Source organism: Capricornis sumatraensis, chromosome 13, assembly GCF_032405125.1.
Source record: "Capricornis sumatraensis isolate serow.1 chromosome 13, serow.2, whole genome shotgun sequence".
NCBI lineage: Eukaryota > Metazoa > Chordata > Mammalia > Artiodactyla > Bovidae > Capricornis > Capricornis sumatraensis.
This window is the reverse complement of record NC_091081.1, coordinates 81293334-81317617: the sequence shown is the minus strand read 5'-3', so window position 1 is coordinate 81317617 and position 24284 is coordinate 81293334. Positions and strand designations below refer to the sequence as shown.

General features: G+C 47.6%; 1 protein-coding gene across 2 annotated transcripts in view; it reads right to left on the bottom strand.

Moving 5' to 3' along the window:
• The window catches only part of ZDHHC14 (zinc finger DHHC-type palmitoyltransferase 14), a 285791-nt gene that overhangs the window by 53649 nt on the left and 207858 nt on the right, over window positions 1-24284 (bottom strand). For both annotated transcript variants that reach the window (XM_068985112.1, XM_068985113.1), the window contains exon 3: window positions 19586-19744. In XM_068985112.1, coding sequence (XP_068841213.1) covers window positions 19586-19744 — 159 coding nt within the window. The remainder of the gene's footprint in view (window positions 1-19585; window positions 19745-24284) is intronic.

Here is a 24284-nt window from a genome sequence, read left to right as displayed (position 1 = left end):
TTCAATTTCAGTCTGAATTTGGCAATAAGGAGTTCAGGATCTGAGCCACAGTCAGCTCCCGGTCTTATTTTTGCTGACTGTATAGAGCTTCTCCATCTTTGGCTGCAAAGAATATAATCAATCTGATTTCAGTATTGACCATCTGGTGATGTCCATAGTCATCTCTTATGTTGTTGGAAGAGGGTGTTTGCTATGACCAGTGCATTCTCTTGACAAAACTCTTAGCCTTTGACCTGCTTCATTTTGTACTCCAAGGCCAAACTTGCCTGTTACTCCAAGTATCTCCTGATTTCCTACTTTCGCATTCCAGTCCCCATATGATGAAAAGGACATATTTTTTGGCATTAGTTAGGTCTTTATAGAACTGTTCAACTTCAGCTTCTTTGGCATTAGTGGTTGGGGCATATACTTCAATTACTGTGATACTGAATGGTTTGCCTTGGAAACAGAGATCATACTGTCTTTTTTGAGATTGCATCCAAGTACTGCATTTCAGACTTTTTTGTTGATTATGAGAGCTACTCCATTTCTTCTAAGGATTCTTGCCCACAGTAGCAGATATAATGGTCATCTGAATTAAATTCACCCATTCCGACCCATTTTAGTTCACTGATTCCTAAAATGTCAATGTTTACTCTTACCATCGCCTGTTTGACCACTTCCATTCTACCTTGATTCACGGACCTAACATTCCAGGTTCCTATGCATCATTGTTCCTATGTAAAACTGGAGAAGGGAATGGCAACCCACTTTAATATTCTTGTCTTGAGAACTCCTTCCTTCAGCAAATGTTAACTGAGCAGCCGCAGGCCAGGGAGACACGGGTCGCTGAGAACTCTTGGTGGGGAACAGACAGAGCTACACTTAGGGAGCTTACTCATCTCCTGGGGGCAGAAGTGAAGAAGTGAAATCGCTCAACTCTTTGCGACCCCATGGACTGTAGTCTACCAGGCTCCTTCGTCCATAGGATTTTCCGAGCAAGAGTACTGGAGTGGGTTACCATTTCCTTCTCCTGGGGGCAGAGACCATCATAAATAACCAATCAGAGCGTTAAAGGAGCACAGAAAGCCCAGGGAGGAGTGTGCCTCCCTGGGAACCACCCCAAGCCCACCGGGAGGGGTGCCCAGGAGTCCACAGAGAGGATGTGGCTTTTTCCAGGAACTGAGAGGAGGCCCTTGGGGCTGGAGACCAGGCCGTGAGGCATGAGGCAGGCAGGCTCGGATCTGTGGACCAGACAAAAAGGATGCTGGCTTCCTGCCTATGAGCCACCAGCAGTGGCTCTTTTAAGGAGAGAGGTGGTGTGATCAGATTCTGTTGGGGACGGGAGCAGGTGGACTGGATAGTGAGAGGAGTGGTTGGTGGGGGTCCACTAGGAGACCCCCATCCAGGCAAGGTGAGAAGTGATGGTAGCTTGCAGTTGGCCCCACCAGTGGAGATGCATCCACCTAGGAAGAAACGGGGTGTGTTTGCCTTGTGCAACCAATGGTGGTGTGGGGACTCAGCGAGGTGGGGGTCCTGGGGGATGCTCATTTGGGGTGTCTCTAAGCTCCCCAAGTGCCTGGAAAAGAGACGCATCTGCAAGTCTGAGGCTCTGAAGAGAGGTCTGAGCTGGAGACCTGAGAGCAAGACACAGACCTCAGGAAGGCAAAAGGCAGCGAACGCGAGGTCAGAGATGAGCTCACGGACCTCCCAGAGACACGAAGCCGGGGGCCACACACAAACGGGCTCACAGGCACATGCATGGGGAGAGAGACCAACAGAAACAGGCTTGCCTGGAGTAACTGTTTGTGGCTTTTCCGGGTATCGAAGAAAAGTATTTTTAAAGCCGAGTTGCAGTTTGACAATTACGGGCAGAAATGAGGTGAGCATTCTTGGTCAGATAAAAATAAAACATGGCCCAAGATCCTCGCCTCTGGGTTAGGTCCAGTTTACCTTTGCATTAGAAGTAGACCTGAGTGCCACTCAGAGGCCCTGTGGTTGAATTCCATGGCAGGGACCCAAGACAGGCTAAAAATATGCCTGGGTGCCCCAGAGGGCCTGCTGTTGAGACTTGCCTGTAGGTGAAGGACACATTTTCCAAAACATGGCACTGGACATACAGTCTCTTTCTTTTGTTGAAAACAGTTTTAAAATACATAAACAGATGCACAGAATAAGAAAAGACATGTTTTAAGATTTACTTTTAAATGCATTATTTAACATTACTAGAGTCTTCTAGCAAAGCGTTTTTCTAAAGTATACATGGACTTACAAGAGAGAACCTGACCCAAATACCCAGAAAGCACCCCCAGGACTGGCCCTGCAGGTTCTACTTCCCATGAGGGTTATATTTCTCATCCTACAGGTATAAATTAGCCTCTGACTATGACCCGGCTGCCCCTGTAGTCTGACCAGTCACAGAGTCACGTGCTGAAGATGAACACGTGGGCCACCTCGCTTCACAGGTTCAGAGTGAGAGCTTGGCTAATGGGGCCTTTCCCAAAGGGTGGCTCTGAACCTGAGAGGCCAGCAAGCCAGGACCCAAGCCTGCAAAGAGCAGGGCTGCTCTGCGACGGCTCTGGCGGCGGCCCCTGCTTGCCAGGGTGTGAGCCAACCTCGCCTGCTGTTTTTCCTTTGTGTCTGCGGACTTTCTCCCCATCTCTGCCTCCTGGGGCTGGTTATGAGGTTCCCATGGTGACAAGCATGCGCAAAATGAGCCTCTGAGAACCTCACAGGGGCAGGCAATTTACTTGATGGTGCCCATTCTAGGTCTGGATTCTTGACTCAGACAGGATCCATCCAGTTCAGCTGCCTACAAACAACATGTACGGAGGCGGGCGGGGTCATGCCTTGGGCCTCTATGATGCCAGTGAAGGACTCTGTTGGGAATGTCTGAAGCCTCCTCTGGTATGAACACTTGAGGACTCATCCTACCAAGTCATGGGCAAGGCTCCTACACACGCCTGTTAGGATGTTATCTGTGAGTCTTTCTGTCCAAGCAAATGCTGAAGACTTTCAGTCAGCCACTCGAGGAGACTGGACCGGCCCAGCCTGGATGCACCTCTGGGGTCCCCTTGCTCATTCTGACACCTTGAGACGAGGCTCTCCTTCCTCCAGGCTCGCTAAAGCACTCGCCCCGGACCCAGTCTTTGTCCACGGATGTCCCTTGTTTTGTTATCTGTGGGCTCTTGCAGGGCTTGCTTCTTCTTCTCAACACTGCTTCCACCCTTTCTGTTCTCTGTCCTGAGGCCCCAGGATAGGCGAGGAGACACTTTCTGCTTAGAGCAGGATTGACAATGGACTTATGAGCAGGAGACCAAACCTCACGCACCACAAAGCTCACACTGCTCTTCACGACATCACTGTGTAAACAGCTGGACAGAAGGGAGAAGCGGTCACTGTGGCAGTGAGGGGCATTATGGATGACAGGGTTGAGTTCCTGTGAGTCTGCCCTGTGGGCACAGCAGGCAGCCTGGGCAGCTCTGGGCCAGCCCTGGGCCAGCCCTGTGAGAGGTGAGGGACATCTCCCTCCCACATCTTCGCCCCAGACGGATGGCTCTGATTCAGCACCTTCATCGCCACATCCGTCTCACAAGGTTTCACTTCCTCTCCACGTTTGCCTCTCTTGCCCCCTTCCCTTTTGTATTTCTCTTCCTCCTACTTTCTAGCACTTCTTTTTCCCCCTCTCCCCACCCCCCTTTTTTTTTGCTTCTCTGTGTTTGACTTCAGACACCAGCCAACCACTCACAGCTGGACACACACAGTGCCCAGTTCCCTGAGGCTGACATTGCTGACTCTGGGACCTCGTGTTTAAGTTTCTGCAGATCCCGTTCTGGATCAAGAGCCAGAGGGTTCTGGTGCTTAAAGTGAGTTATGCACTCCTTGAAAGAAAAGCTATGACAAACCTAGAAAGCATATTAAAAGGCAGAGACATCGCTTTGCTGACAAAGGTCTGTATAGTCGAAGCTATGGCTTTTCCAGTAGTCAAGTACAGATGTATGAGTTGGATCATGAAGAAGGCTGAGCACTGAAGAATTGATGCTTTTGAACTATGGTGTTGGAGAAGACTCCTGAGAGTCCCTTGGTCTGCAAGGAGATCAAACCAGTCAATCCAAAAGGAAATCAACCCTGAATATTCACTGGAAGAACTGATGCTAAAGCTGAAGCTCCAATAATTCGGCCATCTGATGTGAAGAGCCAACTCACTGGAAAAGCCCTTGATGCTGGGAAAGAATGAAGGTGGGAGAAGAAGGGGGTGACAGAGGACGAGATGGTTGGTTGGCATCACTGACTCAATGGGCATGAGTTTGAGCTAATGCCAGAAGATGGTGAAGGACACGGAAACTTGGAGTCCATGGGGTCGCAAAGAGTCGGACACAACTTAGCGACTAAACAGCAGCAGCAACAACAGCAACAAAGTTCTTTATAGACTCAGGTCACTGTGTCATGATTCCCTGAAAATATGCGAACTCGACTTTTCTTTCAAAGCATTAATTCTCTAACATAGGGAGATAATCACATACTCAGGAGACAGAGGATCAAACACTCTTCTTTGCCCCAACTCCATGAATTTAATGAAGCACCGAGTCCGGTGGCTTTTTCCAGTATTCCTGGAATCCATCCATGACTGTGACCCTCATGACAGGGTAGCAGCAGCCCTCATACCTGTCCTTGGCCTCGAGTTATCACCAACAAGTTCACTCTCCGCAACGCAGACAGAAGGTGCTTTCTGGAACACGTGGCTGATACACCCACTCCATTGTCCCTTGCCCTTGGGATAAGACTGAAACTCCTCAGCACGACCGGGAAGGCAAGTGCTCACGTCCTGCCCCTCCGCCTGCAGTCTCCACCTTCTCTAGTCCCTCTAGTCTTCTGCCTCCTGCTGCTCTGATCTCCGCACAGCTCGTCCTCTTCTGATGTGTCCATCAGACGGGAGGAGCCTCTGATGCTCCCACAGGTGTGCAGGCGTGACTGTGTACCACAGGTGTTTGTGAATCTGCCTGGGTTCCCCAGTAGGGAAGCTCTGCAGGCAGGACTGGGCTGATCACTGTCACCATCGTCTCCCCAGAGCCTGCCTAGACAAAGCCTGGCACACCAGCAACAGTCAAAAGATGTTCCTTCAGCAGGAGAGTGGAGGAAGTGCTGGCATGGCCCTGTGTACAGCTCTGAAGGACCATTAGCCTAGAAGTTCCCTGCCTCCCTGAGCACAGCATTATAGTAATTCCAGGCACACATGCTGGTGATTTCCTGTCCTCCAGCAAATTTTCAGCATGATTAAAGATGGAAAAATGCATTTTTGGTTCATCAGTCTGAAAAACAAACCCATAAATCAGTTAGTAATAGCCAATAGTTTTTTAGGCACAAACAGCTTGGTTAGAAAACTGGTTACTTCTATCACAGGATGAACGGCACAAGGGCAAGCCCTGCTACTGTGATGCTGTTGCGAACTGAATGTGTAAGAGCCAAGAGTCAACTCTGTAACACTTATCTTATTTTTGCTAACTTCCAGTGAAAAGGCATGCGATCCAAACCATGACAAAACCCTTGTGGGACTTAGAAACAATCTTGGCTTCAAGTTTTAAGACAATATTATATTATCTTTTGTGGGAAAATTTAAATTTCTTTAACTATACCAAGGGTTCTTATTTTCCCAGTATTTCTCAGTAGCATAAAAGGCTTGAGGCAAGAACAATGGAAGGAATAAATTCTCAACAAATTTAAAGAAGGGGTCTATTGGCCTGAGAGCGCAGAGATGGGGAGGAAGGGTCCGGGAGGGGTCAGGGGCACAGCCCTTGTCTTGCCTGACCTCTCTGTGCTCCACTTTGTAACAAAAGGGTGACATAGACGTCTCCAAAAAACAACCAAGACTCTAGAGCAGGCGGGACACCAGGGCTGGCAGGAACCCTGGGTGGGTGGCCCAGGCCTGCCTGCCCAGTGCAGGAAGCTCTGTGTGTGTGTGTGTGTGTGTGTGTGTGTGCGTGTGTGTGTGCTGCACACCTGGGTTTGGGTTGAGAGTGAAAGAGGAAGGGAGGGAGGAAGGAAGAACAAGCCCAGTATAGTTTTTCTTTCTTTCTTTCTTTCTTTTTTTTTTTAAAAGCAGCTTTTAAAAATTGTGGGACTTCCAGAATGGCTTTCACTGGACTTCCCTGGTGGTCCAGTGGCTGGAACTCCATGCTCCCAACACAGGGATCCCGGGTTCGATCCCTGGTCAGGGAGCTAGATCCCACGTGTGGCAAGTAAAGATTCCACATGCCGCATCTAAGACCCAGTGCAGCCAAATGAATAAATAAATATTTGGGGGAAAACGGCATTCTTGAAATAAATGTTGCTGCCTATTACTTGAGAAAAATCAACAGCAGTCCTCTGGGGTGGGGAGATACTACCTGCCACCTGAAGGAGTCTGTTTTCTAACAACTGCAGAATCGACACAAGATTTAACCTAGGTTCTTAACTTAGTTTGTGCACCATGAACCCTGTCAGCATCTCATGAAGCCACAGGCCTGTCTCAGAATGTTGATGGAATACATACATACGGTAACAAAAGAAACCAGTAATAAACACCATTTTCAAAATAGTTAAAAAGTTGTGACATAGTAGAATACATGCTTGTTTATTCCGATATCAAATAACAAGAGCTACAGTTTATCAATGACTGTGGTTTCAAAGTAGGAGCAAATGTGAATGATCTATCGTCCATGTCCGCAGTGTCATACGAAAATGTCTGTGGCTTCTAGGGGTCACTAAAATGACTGACGTGGTTGGTTATGCCTGTGTTCACAACAGGAGGAAATGTTAGATCTCCTTTAGATTTCAGTGAGATGGAAGACGTCAGCGTTTCTCCATCCAAGCTTGTGGACCCCTTGAGTCCCATCCATAGTGCCCAGAGCTGGGATCTCTGCTCTAAGTACCTGGAGAACCAAGGGTCTCAGCCACTGCTCAGGTCCATTCTTGGAAGGAGTTGGGTCCAGCAAGTGGCTGCACTTCTGCATAAGGCCACAGTCCCACTGTCTGTCCTCAGGGCATCTCACTTGGGGCCCCGCTCGGGGCCTTTTGGGGAACTTGTCCTGTCCAGGCCCCGGGGTAGACCAGTGCACCCTCCTCAGGTTTGGGGCTCACTGTTCCCGCTCAAGTTGCTGTGTTCTCATCAGCTTTGCTTTATCTGGTGATCTATTAACCTCTCCCCCAGGGATCCTAAAGGACTCACAGGAACCCTGGGGAGGAGAAGGCCCGACTGGAGGCACAGAGAGCCTCTGTCATATAAAAACTAGGATACTCAGGCGGTGAACTTGTGGAAAGAGAGTATAATCTTCATATGCATCTGAGAGGTTTTTAAAAATCTGAAGTACTTCTGCACATATCTTGTCCTGATAACTCGATAATCCCTGGAAACAACTGGCATGCGGAGCTTACTTATGATTTTGCTCAGGCCCAACGAGGTTGCGCCAGATGCCTGCCTTCCTTCTGCTGGTGACCACGCGTGATTCAGCTGGCCTATCTCACCCTGCAAGAGGCCCCAGCCTTGGATCCACAGAGCCTCACTCATGGCGGACATGAACTGTTGGATGACCAGCGTTGCTCCCAGGCTGGGGCAGAAATGATCACCTTTTCTCACCTGTTTAGGTCTTACTTGTCCACCTGCTGTGGACTTTCAGGCCCAGCTGGGTTTCTCTCTGCTCTACGTCTGTGGTTTATGAACTTTCACACAAGGGTCAGGAGGCTGTCTTCTGGTCCCAGCTGCTAGAGTCTTGCTGTGTGACCGTGGACAGTTCCTGCCCTCTCTGAATTTGAGTTCTCTTGCAAATGGGGGTGATACTTTCTCACTTGACGGAGGCCTAGGCTGGTTGTGAGCAGTGAAGAAGATAACGTAGTACATAGAACTTCCTCCAAAAGTAAAAAACCCAACATAAACACATGATGGCATCATAAAACGCAAGTTATTTTAGTATAATTCTTTCTATGTGTCCATTTCACTTCTTTAATCAAAAAAGATAATTACATTTTCATAGGTACTTGATTGATACCACTCTAATGCCAGAAAGTGAAGAGAAACTAAAGAGCCTCTTGAGGAGGGTGAAAGAGGAGAGTGAAAAAAAGCTAGATAAGACTCAACATTCAAAAAACCAAGGTCATAGCACCCAGCCCCATCACTTCACCATCACTTCACAGCAAATAGAAGGGGAAAAGTGGAAGGAGTGATAAATTTTATTTTCTTGGGCTCTAAAATCACTGCAGATGGTGACTGCAGCCATGAAATTAAAAGACACTTGCTCCTTGGAAGAAAAGCTATTACAAATCTTGACAGCATATTAAAAAGAAGAGACACCACTTTGCTGACAAAGGTTCATATAGTCAAAGCTATGCTTTTTCCAGAAGTCATGTATGGATGTGAGAGTTGTACCATAAAGAAGGCTGAGTGCTGAAGCATTGATGGTTTTGAATTGTGGTGCTGGAGAAGACTCTTGAGAGTCCCTTGGACTGCAAGGAGATGAATCCAGTTAATCCTAAAGAAAATCAACCCTAAATATTCATTGGAAGGGCTGATGCTGAAGCTGAAGCCCCAATACTTTGGCCACCTGATGCAGAGTCGACTCATTGGAAAAGACCCTGGTGCTGGGAAAGATTGAAGGCAAAAGGAGAAGGTGGCGGCAGAGGATGAGATGGTTAGACAGCATCACCGAATAAATGGACATGAACTTGAGCAAATTCTGGGAGACAGTGGAGGACAGAGGGGCCTGGCATGCTGTAGTCCATGGGGTTGCAAAGAGCTGGACATGACTTACCGACTGAACAACAACAAGGTACTAGGTTCTTAAGTAAATGATTCTTCTTCCTTTATTCCAAATTTCAATTAGTCCTTTATTTAAAATATTTTCAACCTTTAAAAAATAAAACTTAATCTGTTCCAACAAACCAAATTATTTGTATAGCTTTTTAAAAACAATGTCCAAACATGTATTAAGCTTTCAAAACTAAGGCACACAGGTTATTTTTCACTATTCATTCTCCAGCCTTTTAACAGTTCAGTCCTGCCCAACTCCCACAAACAGTGGGTGGAATTTGGTGAAACATTTATTGTTTAACACCCAACAGAGAGCAGCTGGATCAGCTGCTTCCACAAATATCTTGGAAGAAGAAACTTCAGGGCTGGTAAAGTATGCCTCATCCTTAACCTAACTCCCAAATCTGTTGCTGGAGGCCAGTTTCAAGTCTAGGCAACTCAAGTAAACAACTGATTGTTGGGCATCTACTGGAAGGCACTGTCTGCTTTAAAGAGATGAATTAAGACACACAACTGCTGCTTAGGAATTAATTGATTTTCAGCCCTCAAGTCTCCCTGCACGTGACAGACTGGGTAATTTCAGCAAATACACACTGCTCCCCTTCCTGAGGGGCCGTATCCTTCCCTGCCCCATTGATGGTCACGGTCACGTGCCTTGTTAAGCTAACAGAGGCTTGGCAGATGTACTGGAAGCAGAAGCTGTAAGAGATATTGCTTATTTGCTCCCCCATCATGTAGTCCAGCGACTCCCCATGAGGAAAACATGCCTGGCAGCTGCAGGCCCTTCCACCAGGGTCCCGGAATTAAACCTGAGAAGATGAACCTGAGCGATGCCCGGAGCTAAACCCAGAACTGACCTACAGACACGTGAGGAAAAGAAATGCTGCTGGTTCAAAGCCACTGGGATTCTGGAGGGTGTTTGCTATACTGCATCACTGGCCAAGAGTCAGCGAAGACATGTCTGCAATCCTGCATCTCCGCTTTACACTGACGTGTGAGATCAGACGGTCTCAGGGCCCTGCCCAAGCCTGGCACATAGGAGCTCAGTCTAGACCTCTTTCTCCACAGATATCCAAGAGCTTCAGGGTGGCTGCCCCTGAATTCTTCCAGCCTTTCCTCCCATTTCACCCTCCTAAAGTCAGATTAGATATCCTGAGTGCTACAACCTGGTCAATTTTTTTTCTTTCCTTCTTTTTTTGGGGGGGGTGCACACTGTGTGGGATCTCAGTTTCCGAGGTGGGATTGAACCTGGGCCACGAGAGTGAAAGCCTGGGATCCTAACCATGAGGCCACCAGGGAATTCCTTCAAATATTTCTTTACGGTGTTAGTTCACTTGTTGTGAGTCGGCAGAAAACTCATCAAGGGCAGGAAGCCCACTTTACACTTCTTTGCATTCTACTTACACATGGCAGCCAATGAAGAAATCCTTTTGGATTAGTTGCAAATGCTTGCTTTACAAAGCCTTCTGCAGACATGGCCTGATTCTGCCTCTTGACTCTCAACATCCACCCCTGGGCCCTGCTCCGGCCACTGAGCTTGGTGGACTTCTACCCATGTTGTCAGACCCTGTTAGTGTCCACCTCAGACACCCGGAGGACTATGGCCCTAAGGTGAGTTAGAGAAGAAATACTAACACTGACGAATTTTCATCTGTAAAATTATACTTACAAAGCATGGCTTCCAACAGGCCTCAAAAGATGGTAGACATTTTACTAATACTGGTTTTTCAAGGTTGCAAGTCAGCCACACCTCCCATGGGAGGCCTCACTGTTGACCACTGATCTTGTAAGAGACAAGCAATTCCCAGAACACCCAGGTGGCCTAACCTCAGTGGTGGAACCCAGGGTGAGTCAGCGAGAGTCTGTTCCCACGGCTCTCAACCTTGCCCATGCGTACGATCCCCTCCTCCTTCTACTCCCCAGGCCTGGGTACTCCATCTTGAGGAATTTACATCTACTTACATATTCTTACATCCTTAACAAACATGTTACGAAGGAACTGCTTCTGAAAGCTAAGAGACTTTGTAGAATTTTATTTTATTTTGGTTATTGCCTCAAACGTACCTCCATGCTTTCTCAATTTTAATTTTTTTGGAAGAAACTCTTGGTGGCAGAATACAAGTCCTATTGCGGGAAAGGCATGTCGAGAACGAGGTGGCCAGAGAAAGGACCAGCTTGTCTGGATGCAACAAAAGAGCGTCCCCAGCTACAGCAGGAAGACTCCATGGAGGATGAGCGGACCCAAGAGAAGAACAGGGGGGAAGGCCGGGAAGAGGTCACGGAAGGGCCAACAGAAGAGCTACTGGCTCCTACAAGATGGGAACCAACAGGGAAATACAGGAAATGTGAACTGGTCGGAAGAGACAGGAAAAACCCAACGTACTGACAACCAGGAACAGTCTTAATCTGACATAAGAGGAGATGAAAAGTCTTCCAGGAAAGAATGTCATCTTATGGTCAAGTGAGTTAGGAAGGTTACTTGGAATTCTGCCATCTGTCACTTGAGCTGTAGCAATGAATCATTGATAATAAGTGACTTAATTAAAGCTCCTCACTTTCTGAGAAGGACTTGAGTTGCTCATAAGAAAACGGGAATAAGTTAATACCAAAAATACACACCCCAAAGTTTCATTTACATTGTTTAGAGCTGGCTACATCTGGCTCTGCGTTTCCGTCTAACCAATGAATAAGACCTTTTATGAACAAACGGCAGTCTTCCCCACGGCCATGAAATGGAATCCGGTTTCTCTACACTCTCACACAGTGTGAGTTACATGACAATGACGGTAATATGCCTTGAAGTTATCTGACATTTTGCAAGTTTCATTAAACCCTTGGTACACTGCAATAGATTATCCGTGAAAAGAAAAACCTCCTAGTTTGTTTTCAGCTAAAAGATCTCACATCTATATTTATTCATTTCAAGTTAAGAGTTGGAGACACAATTAGTGGCAAACGAAGCTCTCCAGAGAGGTCAGTGGATGGGAGAAGGTGAAAATATGATTAACGACTTGAATCCAAAAGTACTAATTAAGGTGGATGAACTTAGAGCCTGTTACACAGAGTGAAGTAAGTCAGAAAGAGAAAAATAAATATCATTAATGCATATATATGGAATCTAGAAAAATGGTACTGATGAATCGATTTGCAGGGCAGGAACGGAGATGCAGACGTAGAGAACGGACTCGTGGGCACAGTGGGGGAAGAAGAGGGTAGGCTGAATTGAGAAAGTAGCATTAACATATAAACACTATCATGTGTAAAATAGACAGCCAGTGGGAAGCTGCTACATAACATAGGGAGCCCAGCCTCACACTCTGTGAATGACATAGAGGGGTGGGATGGAGGAGGGAAGGGGGCTCAAAAGGGAGGGGATACAATAATGACTGATTCGCACTGTTGTACAGCAGAAATCAACACAACACTGTAAAACAATTATCACCCAATTTTTTAAAGAGAGCACTAATTAGGTTGCTTGATACACTTTTTAGTTACAGGACCTGTTGCTTATACCAAAAAGGATAAAACTCCAGACCCTAGGAAAAAAGAAAGTGAAATAAAGGTTAACACAAAGGGACAGGAAACCCTCAGGAACAGAACATAACCCATGTACCACTACAGAAAGCTTAGGGGCAGCCCCAAAGTGAACGGTAGAGATTATACAGTTTCCATTAATCAGGCAGGAGGAGGAGATGAGATGGTTGGATGGCATCATCGACTCAATGGACATGAGTCTGAGCAAACTCCGGGAGACGGTGAAGGACAGGGAAGCCTGGTGTGCTGCAGTTCATGGGATTGCAAAGAGTCAGACATGACTGATGGACTAAACAACAACTTTTTCCAAAATGCTATTGGTAATCAATCTAGACATGTTTTACCTTGTCTCCTGCCTTAAACTGCATTTAATTTATACCTAAGTTTGTGGAGAGAATGTCTCATTTGAATCTGTTATTTCCACTTCATTGCTTTCCCTCTTTCAATCATACCAGGAGTCTATCTTTTGGCTGTTTATTTGCCAAAGAATTAGATCTGGTATTGTTTTTATTTTTCTGTTCTCTAGGTCATTAATGGTTTCCTTCCTGTTTTTCTAAAGTTTGTTTTGCTATTCTTTTTTTCTGTCTTCTTGAGATGGCCGCTTTGTTCCTTTACTGGCTTCTAACTCCAGCTTTGTTTTATTTTGTACTAGACTTTTCTAAACTTTTCATTTCATTAGCCATCCAACATCCAAGTAAACTTCCTGTTTGTAGAGAATCCCAGAATAGATGGGAGGTGGGCCCCACCCCTGGGAGGGTGGAGCAGCTACCTCTTCCCCTCACTGGTCACCCGAGTGTGGAAATGAATCAGGTCCAGGCGCTCCCTCCCACCCCGATCTCTGCCTCCAGAGCCCACGCTCGCTGCAGGCAAGTCCCGGCTCCAAGTCGACGGCAGCAGCAGATTCAGAGTGGTGGCCCCGCAGATGTCCTGCTTGTAGTGCCTGCGCCTCCTGGGACCATCCTATCGCAGGTGTGACTCGTGGCGCTCAGCCACCCAGCCTCCCCTGGCTCCTCTGGGCTGCCGCACCTGGTTCTGCAGCCTCCAACTTCATTTCAACAAGCTACCTGATAGCTTTCCAAACCATTCCTTCTCATGGAGTTCTATTTTGCATTGTTTTTATTGTCGCTTTCCAACTATTCCACCCTTGCCATTTCGGAATCTCTGTCACCCACGAGCTAATGAAATGGTTCTTAAAAAAAAAAAACACTGCAATTCGGGACTTCCCTGGCGGTCCAGTGGTTCAGAACCTGCCTTGCAATGCAGGGAATGTGGGTTCAATTCCTGGTTGGGGAACTAAGATCCCACATGTCATGGGGGCAACCGAGCCTGTGTGCTTAAACTACAGAACCTGCACGCTACAACAAAAGAGCCCACTTGTCACAACCAAGACTCAGTGCAGTCAGATAAATAAATAAAAATTACTCCTGAAAAAACCATTACAATTGGTTAGGTTTGTGTATTTATATTTTTTGTGGTTGATTTCTGTTGTGTCATTAGATGACACACTGTGAAGTACCTAGTAGCTTTCAGGAGGTTAGGGATTTTTGTGCAGCTACTCTGATTAATTTTGCAAATGCTCCACAATCAGTTAAAAAATATCAGCATACTTTGCCAAAACAGTTCAACATGTATTTCTTAACTGTATATTGATACCTTTTATTTTCTTACTTTTATTTTGCTTACCTGAGCCAACAAAGCCAGAGGTATTGTTTCTCACTAGCATGATGTTTACACCAAACTTTCCTTGCATTTTCTAACAATGGTTACCTTAGGTATGTTGATGCAATATTTTTTGATGTATATAACTGATGACTGAATTTTTAAATAACCTCTTCACGCATGTAAAATTACTCTTTTTGATCCATGTAATGTGATAAACACAATACCTTCTGTGCTGAATTCTCTTTGGTCTGTTCTTAATAGTGATTCTTGCATAGTGATCTTGAATAGTGATTCTTAATAGTGATTTGAAGCATCTAGATACTAGTACAGTGCCTGACGCATAGAAGCTCATTACATGTCAGTAAAAAGCAAGGATACTGGAAACCAGGAGGGGCACCATAAATCCCTGGGTTCTTTTGGTCCCTAAGAAGATGAAAATGCTAGCTTGCTGCATTCTCTTCAAATGATCTGTTTTCCTACGGAAAACGAATACCCTCTCAGCATACCCAAACAGTTAAAAAGAAGTTCCAGAGTGCTGCCCTACATCAGAAGGTAGCTAGGATTCTAGCTCTCAAATATACCAGACCTCTTAACATTGAGTACAGCTGTGAAGCAGTGACTGGGCTCAGCAGTGTGCAGAGCAGACAAGACACCTGCAGTTCCAGCTCAGAGATCCGCATCACAGAGGAAGCATCTGGTCGGACAGGAGGGGACACTGCGGACAGAAGGGAGAGCAGAGTAGAGAGCCCAGGGGAGAAAGAGCGAGCATTTAAAGATGGCCATGAAGGCGCTTCCCTGGTGGTCCACTGGTTAAGACTGCCTTCCAGTGTGGGGGTGCGGGTTCCATATTTGGTCCAGAAGATGGGACTCCGTCTGCCTCTTGGTCAAAAGGCCAAAAAAAAAACCCACAGAAGAAATACTGTAACAAACTCAATAAGACTTTAAAAATGGTCCACACCAAAAAAACACCTTCAAAAAAAAGAAAAGGAGAACAATTAAACTCTTCCAAAACAGAAATTGCTGGGCACGAGCCCCAGCAGAGGGTGTCTGGAGGCTCTCTGTGCTATCCACACCAGAAGGGACAGAAGGGGAAGGGAGAAAAAGGGGCCAGGGCATCTGCTGTGCGAGGGAAGAGGCCTGCAGGGCTGACAACGCGAGGGCTTCCTGCACCACCTCCTCTACCCTCACGGCACCTCCAGATGTGGCGTCTCGGAGAAAGACGGGCTCCCCTCTGCCCAGAGGAGGTAGAAAGTTGGGGATCCAGGTTCTGCTGCTTTCATGCTGAGCTGGTCAAAATCAGACAGGCTCTCGTAGAGCAGGCTTGCAATGATCCTTCCCGGTGTTTGGCAAACTTAATTTAGTTCACAGTGTGTGAATGAATTACTTTCAAGTCAGTCCTTTTTTATTACAGGTTTAGGTTGTGTTAAGAAAAAAATACCCAATTCCAGGGAAAGCTGCTGGCTACTCCGACACTGGCCCAGAGCCCACCAAAGGGCAGACTTCCCTGAAAGGGTCCACCCTGGCCGACACGGGGGTGGTGGGGAGGTGGAGGGGGCTCACTTGGGGCTGGAACATACAAAGTGAGTCTGAGAAGACCTCCCTGGGCAGTTTTTGCTTTCCAACTCCATCTGTTATTCTCCTTTAAATGACCTGAGGGCTCCTAGGGGTCTGAGCAAACAGAGATGACCCCTTCGCCCCGGCTGTCAGTTGTATAAAAATGTTTTATAACATCAAAAATTGCCTGGATAAACAAATGACCCCCAACATTCTGTTTCAAATGTGCAGAAGCAATTTGATGGCAATACAAGGAGACAACGGGAGAGAAACAGAGATAAAAAGAGACAAAGTCAGAGAGAGAGAGAGACAATGTATTCATTCCTGCAGCTGCAGCTCATGGAAAGCCTCCCAGATTATAGGAAAACAAGTGGGCCCGCTCTGTGATAACAATCTCATTCCACAGTTACCTGGGAGCACTGTGGCAGCCTGCTCCCATTACGCACGGTAACAACACTTCACTGGCAGGCTCTTTGTGAGTCCTCGGAGTGCACCAGGTCGGTGCATGCTGGGCACTGTCTCCCTTCATCCTTAGAAGAAACCTACAAGGCAGTACTGGGATCATCCCATCTTACAGATGTGGAAACAGTTGAGGGTAACCTGCCCAGGTTCCAATATTATCCAAGGGCACGACCAGGACCTAGTCCTGGGCATCAGTCCTTAGAGCCGTGTCCCAACCCCCTGGCTCTGCTAACCTGTTCTATGTTAGCAACAGAGTGTGCTCCCCAAAAAGCTTTTCCCTCAGCCCTCGACTCAAACTACAGAGCCCCTATGACTTTGCTCTCCTTCCAAACTTACTTAACAAAGAAAAATACACTTCGGAAGCTGCATTTTCCTCTCTCCTCTACCAGTGCAAAGTGACATTGATTTGCATGCCTAGGAAGGACCAACCTGAGCCCATTCATTACCATGGAAGGGAAGCCACATGTTTGAATGCTGGCTTTCAGCACATCATTGTACTTTTTTCCCCTGGCTGCAAAAAGTTGAATTCAATAAAAACTTGCCATCTAAAAATAAAGTAGTGGCAAACTCTGCAATTATGCTTCTCCGTTGGAGACAACTGCTTTCCAGTTTATTTTCCCAAATGGACAAGGTCCAATTTGTTGGTTAGCTAATGGGTCACACCCATGGCCCAAATGTAGTGTAATGAACTCGAAAGCCAAAACGATGTAGGTCTGAGCCGCTGTGTGGTTGTCCCCGAGTGCAGCAAGTACATTTACTTTCCATCAGCTGTGTGCTGTTCCCCTCACCTGTCCCCCACAGAGCGGGGCCCCGATTACAGTTTGCCCACTTTCAGCCCAAGGACCGTCAAACGGAGCTGAGAGGCGGATACTGGCAATGTGCTCCTTGCCTAGTTCTCTCCTCTGAGCCCACCCCAAACCGTCCCCCTTCCTCTCCTTTCCCTTGGCAGCTCCGCATCCTCCTGTTACAGGACAGCATCAGGCTTGCTTGTGGAGTTCTGGGTGACCATGCTGACTTGGGAGTTACCAGAAAGGTTGCTCAGAACCTATCAGAAGGGCTCCTGGACACTACGGACTGATGGCTCTTACTGTCTCACTGGGAGTTTCTAGTAGCTCAGTTGGTAAAGGATCTGCCTGCAATGCTGGAGACCGGGTTCGATTCCTGGATTGGGAAGATCCCCTGGAGAAGGAAATGGCAACCCACTCCAGTATTCTTCCCTGAAGAATCCCATGGGCAGAGGAGTTTGTCAGGCTACTGTCCATGGGGTCGCAAGAGTTGGACATGATTTAGCAACTAAACCACCATAGAAGTATACCATTAACTAGATGAATAATTCTGGTAAGAGGATTTTACACCTAATACATCAGGGTTCTTAAACCTACAGTGGAGGGAACAAACAAGAGAATTTGATGAACTTTCAGAAAGTGTTTTATGATATAAGTGAAGAGAATTTTAAAACACTATGAGACAGAAAGGAATGTTTTATCATGATTAGGCATCTACCCTACAGATGGAATATAGATGAACAAATAGAAACAGCCAGTTATCTAGCAATGGGTAAACACATTTATAAATGATTTAAAAAAAAATAAAGAGATGTCCCGTAAACTCTTCAGGTCTGTAGATAACTACTCCCTCCCTGTAAATGGTAACTGGAACAAGTCATTAGACCTCCAGAAGATATGCAAAATAACAGAAGATTTTTAAGTGAAAGAGTGTAAGTTACATATTATCCTATCATATAATATTCCATCATGTAATCCCAAAATTACAACCCAAGAAAGGATCCTGTGAATCCCTATGGATTGTTTCCCTGAAGATATTTAAGCCACCGGGCTGCTTTGGCTTGAGTGTCCTCAAGATGGGCATGGGATGGTCACTGGGGTTGGAGTCACCCAGAAGGGTATCAGAAATCACACAAAGGCTGTCTCATGACCTTGTAAACCCTGGTGTGTGTCCTCACATACAGGACCAGGGACGGGTTTGGTCATCACACCTGCAGAGGGCTACAGGAGACCCAGACGTTGGTCCGAGAAAGCCAGTCAGAAGTGTCAAGGGAGCAGAAGCAGTAACAGTAACAGCTAACAACCACAGAGAATTTACCGAAAGCCAGGCACTAGGCTGAGTGCTTCGCACACTTGAACTCATTTGCTCTCTTAATCGTCCTGAGAGGTAGGCACTGCAACTGACTTCATTATAAAGATGAGAAAATCAAGGCATACAGGGTTGAGGTAGCATGCCTAAATCATGAAGCTAGTATTTGTACCCAGGTCACTGGGTGCCAGATTTCAGGCTCTTAACTGGTTCTCACTACACAAGAAAGACCACAAAATTCCATGATGTTTTGCTGGGGAGGCAAAGGCTAACAGTAATTTTTCCAAGTGAATAAAACTAAGAAAAGGTCTGAGAGGGAAGACATGGACTTCCTACCAAACTGTAGATTAAAAGTTATAGCAAATTTCAGGCCACTAAACAAAAAAGCTTTGCACAGCAGGAAACACATTATATAATTTTTTTTTCTGAAGAAGAATCGAGACCACAAATTCTAATAGGCTCGGAAAATGTTAGCAGTCGACTGTGTGTTACTAAGGGGAACAGGTGTGTTCTGAGGTGTTCTGTCTTTTCAGGTGTGAGGTTAACAGGACTTCCATGCCTGTTTTCCCAGGGAAGCCCCTGGTTATTTCTGTTAAAGGCGGACAGCTCTTCCCGGTGGGTCTTCCCCAACATGGCAAAGCTGTGGTCCCTTTCTCATTACCCTTCCTGTCACTTGGGGCTTCCACCGTCTCCTTGCCAACCTCATCTCTGAGACGCTCCATCCCCGGGCAGAGTAACGGTCTGCAAGTGTGGGTAACATCTCTCAGTGTCATGGGATGAGCTTGCCAAGTAGTCCCCAGGGGCTGGGACCCATATAGAGGCAGAAATGCTGTGCTGCGGTGCTGGCAGCCGAGCAGCAGGGCTAAGCCTTGCAGCTGAGGCCCTCTGCTCCACCATGTTTCCTCTGCCCTTTTCCTAGCCTGTCCTGGAGGAAGCAAGCTGACAGCGAGGGCAGGTCTTGGTGGTCTCTGGGGCCTCCTAACAACATAACTGTGGGCCCAGCGGTCTCTGGGTCTTTGCCCCTTTTCCTCTCCTTGGGCTTCCATGGCCTCCAGCTCCCCAAGCAGAATGCCTTCTGAAGAGCTGGGAGAATCCGGCTACACATGTGGCCAGCTCCTCTGGCAATGGAGGGTCTACGGGTGTCATGGTTTTATTTAAAGTGTCTGCTGATCTGGAACCTCCAGGGAACACGAACCCCCACTCTGGCGTGTGTGGTCCCTGGAAGGAGAAGACCTGGGGCATTGTGCTGTCATAGGGATGTGTTGTAGGATGTAAAAAGAAAAAAGATATCCTGCGATGCTAGGCTTGGTGAACGGGATCAGCGGCAGACCGTTGATCAGATCAGAGGCAACAGGACTGAAATAACTATTACCCAGTTGCTTAGTTTTGAAAGATTAGAGACACACATGCTGGCTGTCTTTAAGTACAAGGTCTGGTCAAAGGAAATCAGGCTACTCCATCAGCTGCAGACATTTTAGCACAACCTTAAATGGAACAGAGGCAATTTTGGCTTTGACTCACCTACGCAGTTATCGCAAAGGCTACAGTGAGAGGCACGAGGGGGCCGGAAAATCTTGCAGGTGAAACAATATTTAAGTTTCACAGTCTGGCCATTGATGATGACTTCTTTGGTTCTGGGAGGTGGGCGGTACCCCCCTGAACTGGTGCCGTTTGCGATATCTGGAGAAAAGAAAAGAAAAAAAGAGCACAGGCGCTTAACACAGCAGGTGAACTCTGCAGGATCCTGCCCCCAGGCGGCCTGGAGTCTGCACTTCCAAGTGCAAGGCCCACAGGCACCTGACCCCTGACACACAAATGCGGGAGGACACAGAGCGCCGGCCGTCCCACGGCCTTTACGCTCCTTTGGAGCCTGGGACTGCAATCAGGAATCCAAGCACGAGGGAGAGACCACGTGACTAAACTCTGGCCAATGGGGTGCTGCACACGTGGCCCCGCCCAGCCGATGGGCGCCTCCCCTGAGCCACACCCACTCTTCCCCCATCCATCCCAGGTCACCTTGGAGATACAAACTGGGAGCCCTTAATGACTATGCCCCTGTGACTGCCTCACTGGGCCATACTGTTGTGCACCAAAATCCTTCCCCAGTTAGCATTGTCCTAATAAACGTTGTTGCTCAGTCCCTTCCCTGGAGAAGGAAATGGCAATGCACTCCAGTATTCTTGCCTGGAGAATTCCATAGACAGAGGTGCCTGATGGGCTATAGTCCATGGGGCCACAAAGAGTTGGACACGACTGAGTGTCCAACTGTGTTGGACACTTTCAGTCCCTAAGTCTCCGACTCTTTGCGACCCCATGGACTATAGCCCACCAGGCTCCTCTGTCCCTGAGATTCTCCAGGCAAGAATACTGGAGTGGGTTGCCATTTCCTTCTCCAATGCATGAAAGTGAAAAGTGAAAGTGAAGTTGCTCAGTCCTGTCCGATTCTTCGTGACCCCATGGACTGTAGCCTACCAGGCTCCTCCGTCCATGGGATTTTCCAGGCAAGAGTACTGGAGTGGGTTGCCATTTCCTTCTCCACCTCCATTAGCAGGCAGGTTCTTTACTACGTAGCGCCACCTGGAAAGCCCCAACTAAATCGTTCAATGTACGTTAAAAAATATAATTTCTGTAGTTTATTGTCTGACCAGCATCTTTAATAATTTTAGAACCAGTTTTCAAAATGTTGAAGAAAATACTATTTTTTAAAGTTTCTTTTAATCTTATAACCTCCCTGAGTTCACATGAGAATCACTCACGAAGCTTCTCAAACTCCCCTAGCACAGAGACCTGCCCCAGATCCCATAAATCAGAATCGCCCCTGGTGACTGTAATGTGCTGTAGGGCTGAGAGCCCCTGCTCCACAAGAAGATAAAACACTCTTTTCATCTAGACCCCTCACAGCCATAAAGAATTGAGGGCAGCTAGCAGTGGAAACAGGAGGCCACAGGTCAGTGGAGGAGAGTGAGAATATCCGTGAGGGCTTCAGCTGAGACTCCGCGGCTGATAAACAGGTGGAGCAGAGCCTGGTGGGTAGAGGGAATCTTGGGAAACTTCACGGTGTTCTTCAAAAACAGAGATGGAAACACTAAAGGTAGCTGTTCATTTAACTCAGAAACTGTCAGACAGTGACAGCTGCAATATACTTTTGGTAAATTTCCAAAGTGATAGGAAGGAGTCCCACGATCCACTCAGCTCTCCCCCACCCTCCACCCCACAAACTCAACCTGGGCAGGAATTGCATGGAGAGCTTTCAAAACTACTGATGCTACTGACCCACCCTCAGATATATGTATGTTCTGATGTCCTTGGAGGGGTGCAGCTTCCCATCAGAGGTTTCAAGAGCTCCTCATGTATGGAAATTTACAGCCAAAGCTGAGAACCTCCATTGCAGGGCCTGGTCACTGTGGTCCACACAGAATCCACACTGACTGAGAGCTTGTCAGAGATGTGAGCTCTCTCTCAGTCCCGCCCATAGCTACCGAGGTCACCGTGCCCCCTCCCCACCAGGGGGGAGGGTGTCACACATCTTGAAGTTTGAGAACCTAGTTCCAGGATGCCTGTAAACACTGCCCATCCACACATCACGTGCACCTCCAAACCTCACATGCCTCTTTGTTCTATACCCCTATACACTCATGTACGTGGTAGAGAGCTAAACTCACAGAACATAGAAACCTAGAAAAACTTTGTGGGCAGGAGGGGGCCGCTTCACACAGCACAGTCAGCGCCCCAAGCATTTTCACACGGAGAACCTGGTGACCAGGAACAGCCAATGGTCTCTGCAGAGTGGCACCCTTGGTGCCTCCAGGCTGCTCTCACTCACAGAATTCACAAGTCATGATTTCAGGAGGTGCCCCATTTACTGCAATCTTCTTTTTAATCCCCCTCTCCTAACTATCCAAGACCTTATCGTGCTCTTTGCATCTTCAGTTCAGTTCAGTCGCTCAGTCGTGTCCGACTCTTTGCGACCCCATGAACCGCAGCATGCCAGGCCTCCCTGTCCATCACCAACTCCCAGAGTTTACCCAAACTCATGTCCATTGAGTTGGTGATGCCATCCAACCATCTCATCCTCTGTTGTCCCCTTCCCCTCCCACCTTCAGTCTCCCAGCATCAGGGTCTTTTCCAATGAGTCACTGCTTTGCATCAGGTGGCCAAAGTATTGGAGCTTCAGCATCAATACTTCCAATGAATATTCAGGACTGATTTCCTTTAGGACTGACTGGCTTGATCTCCTTGATCTCTTTGAATCTTAGACAATTCTTACAAAAAATTTTTGTTTTAATTCTTATAGTGAATGGGTAAATGGCACGGAACAGGGACAGGGAGAGAGTGAGGAACAGCCCTTCTGCTTTACCTCTCCACTGAGGACAGTCGTTCTACTTGGAATAATGAAACAGCGGGACTGTTATAATAAACCAAGGACTCTCGGTGGCCTTGCCAGGCAGGACACCCTCTCTTGGCATATCCCCCACCTGCCTGGCAGCCCAGGTGGCTGCCCCATGAAACAACAGAGTTCAGCAGGCACTAGAGAAGCACCAGCTTCCAAAGCATGTATAATGGGAAGAGGATGGCATCCCAACTGATTCTGTAATGAGAAAATAAAGAGGCAACGGGGCTGTGTACTTCCTGGAGCATCAGGATAAAAATAACTGGCTTTGAACACATCGAAGGTAAGGTCAGAGCTCTTCCAGTGCCAACGGAATGCCACTGAGGTCTAAATTAATTATGACTTTAATTGTGACATATGACTAGCCTTATGTCAGCTGTGAAATCTACTGTATCTCTTTAGCCTTGCAAACATGGAAAACTAGAAAAACTAGGAAAACCAGAGAGTCAGATAGAGGTTTAAAAGTAACAATAACCCAATCAATAACACTTGTGTTACTTTAACCAGAAAAGTTTAAAAACTGCTTTGCCAAGAAAAATATTTTAAGAAGCACTTATTCACACTAGAATGACTCCTAAAAAAACCCAGTTTTAAGTAGCAAGTGTGCTAAGTCTCTTTAGTCGTGTCCGACTCTTTGCTAGCCCATGGACTGTAGCCCTCCAGGCTTCTCTGTCCATGGGATTCTCCAGGCAAGAACACTGAAGTGGGCTGCCATTCCCTTCTCCAGGGGGTTTTCCCGACTCAGGGATGGAACCTGCATTTCAAAAGTCTGCTGCACGGGCAGGAGGGTTCTTTACCACTGGCGCCACCTGGGAAGCTGTTATAAATGATTCCCTATTTAATATATGCAAACTACTGCACCAGAGGCAATGGAGGACCCTTAAACAACAGAGATGTCGCGTGAGCAGCGGTGAGCGAGGGGTCCTGCTAGACTGTTTGATGAGCCGTGAGTCCCCGGCCACCCCTGGTCTGCTGTCCTCCTAGCCTTCAGAGCGTGCTTCCTATGTGCACATCTGGTGATGGAGACCCCCCAGCCTCTGGTGAGGCACCAAGGTCGTCCATGCAGGCTGGTCCTTCTCTTCCTGCTGCACAATCTCACCCAAGTCCGGGGCTGTGGCCTCCTTGGGCCCCGGAACAGGCCCTGCTGTTCAGGCTCCCAGCATCTCTTCTCTGCTCGGGCCGTCCTGTCTTCTGGATGTGCCTCGTCCTAGAAGGTCCACTAAAGCCTCTCCTGTGCAAACGCGCTGAGGGCACTTGCTTCCTTGGGCTCTCACTGCACTTGACTGCGTGTTTATCCAGCCAGCAGATCTGTGTCGTGCTCGTAGGTGCCAGCCGGGTGCTGGGAGCTGGGGATGTTGCAGGAACTTAATAGCTGGAGAGGCTCGCAGGCCTGAGGGGAGACCCTCTACTGGGGGGGTGACCATGAGGGTTTATCTCTGAGTCTTCCCTCAGACGTGGTGCCAGGAGGGGGACGAGGCCTGACCGCTTCCGTGTTCCCGCTATCCTGCAGAGGGTCCAGCACACAGTAGGTCCCCAGGAACTGCCTGCCAAATGGAAGGCCGGTTGTCCTGGCCGGTCTGGAGGAAGGATGCAGGAAGCACGGGGTCGATGTCCCTGGTCCTGCATGCCCACCAGTCAGAGTCACATAGCTTGGGGACTTGCCCTGCCTCAGGAGCTCCTCTCTCAAGGTCCTTTTGAGGCTGTTGCTCTTTACTGGTCCTCTCTCTCTTTCTAAAAACATTTGACTGCTTCAGGTCTTAATTGTGGCAGGATCTCTTTAGTTTCTCCGGGGCATGTGGGATCATAGTTCCCCAGCCAGGGATTAAACCT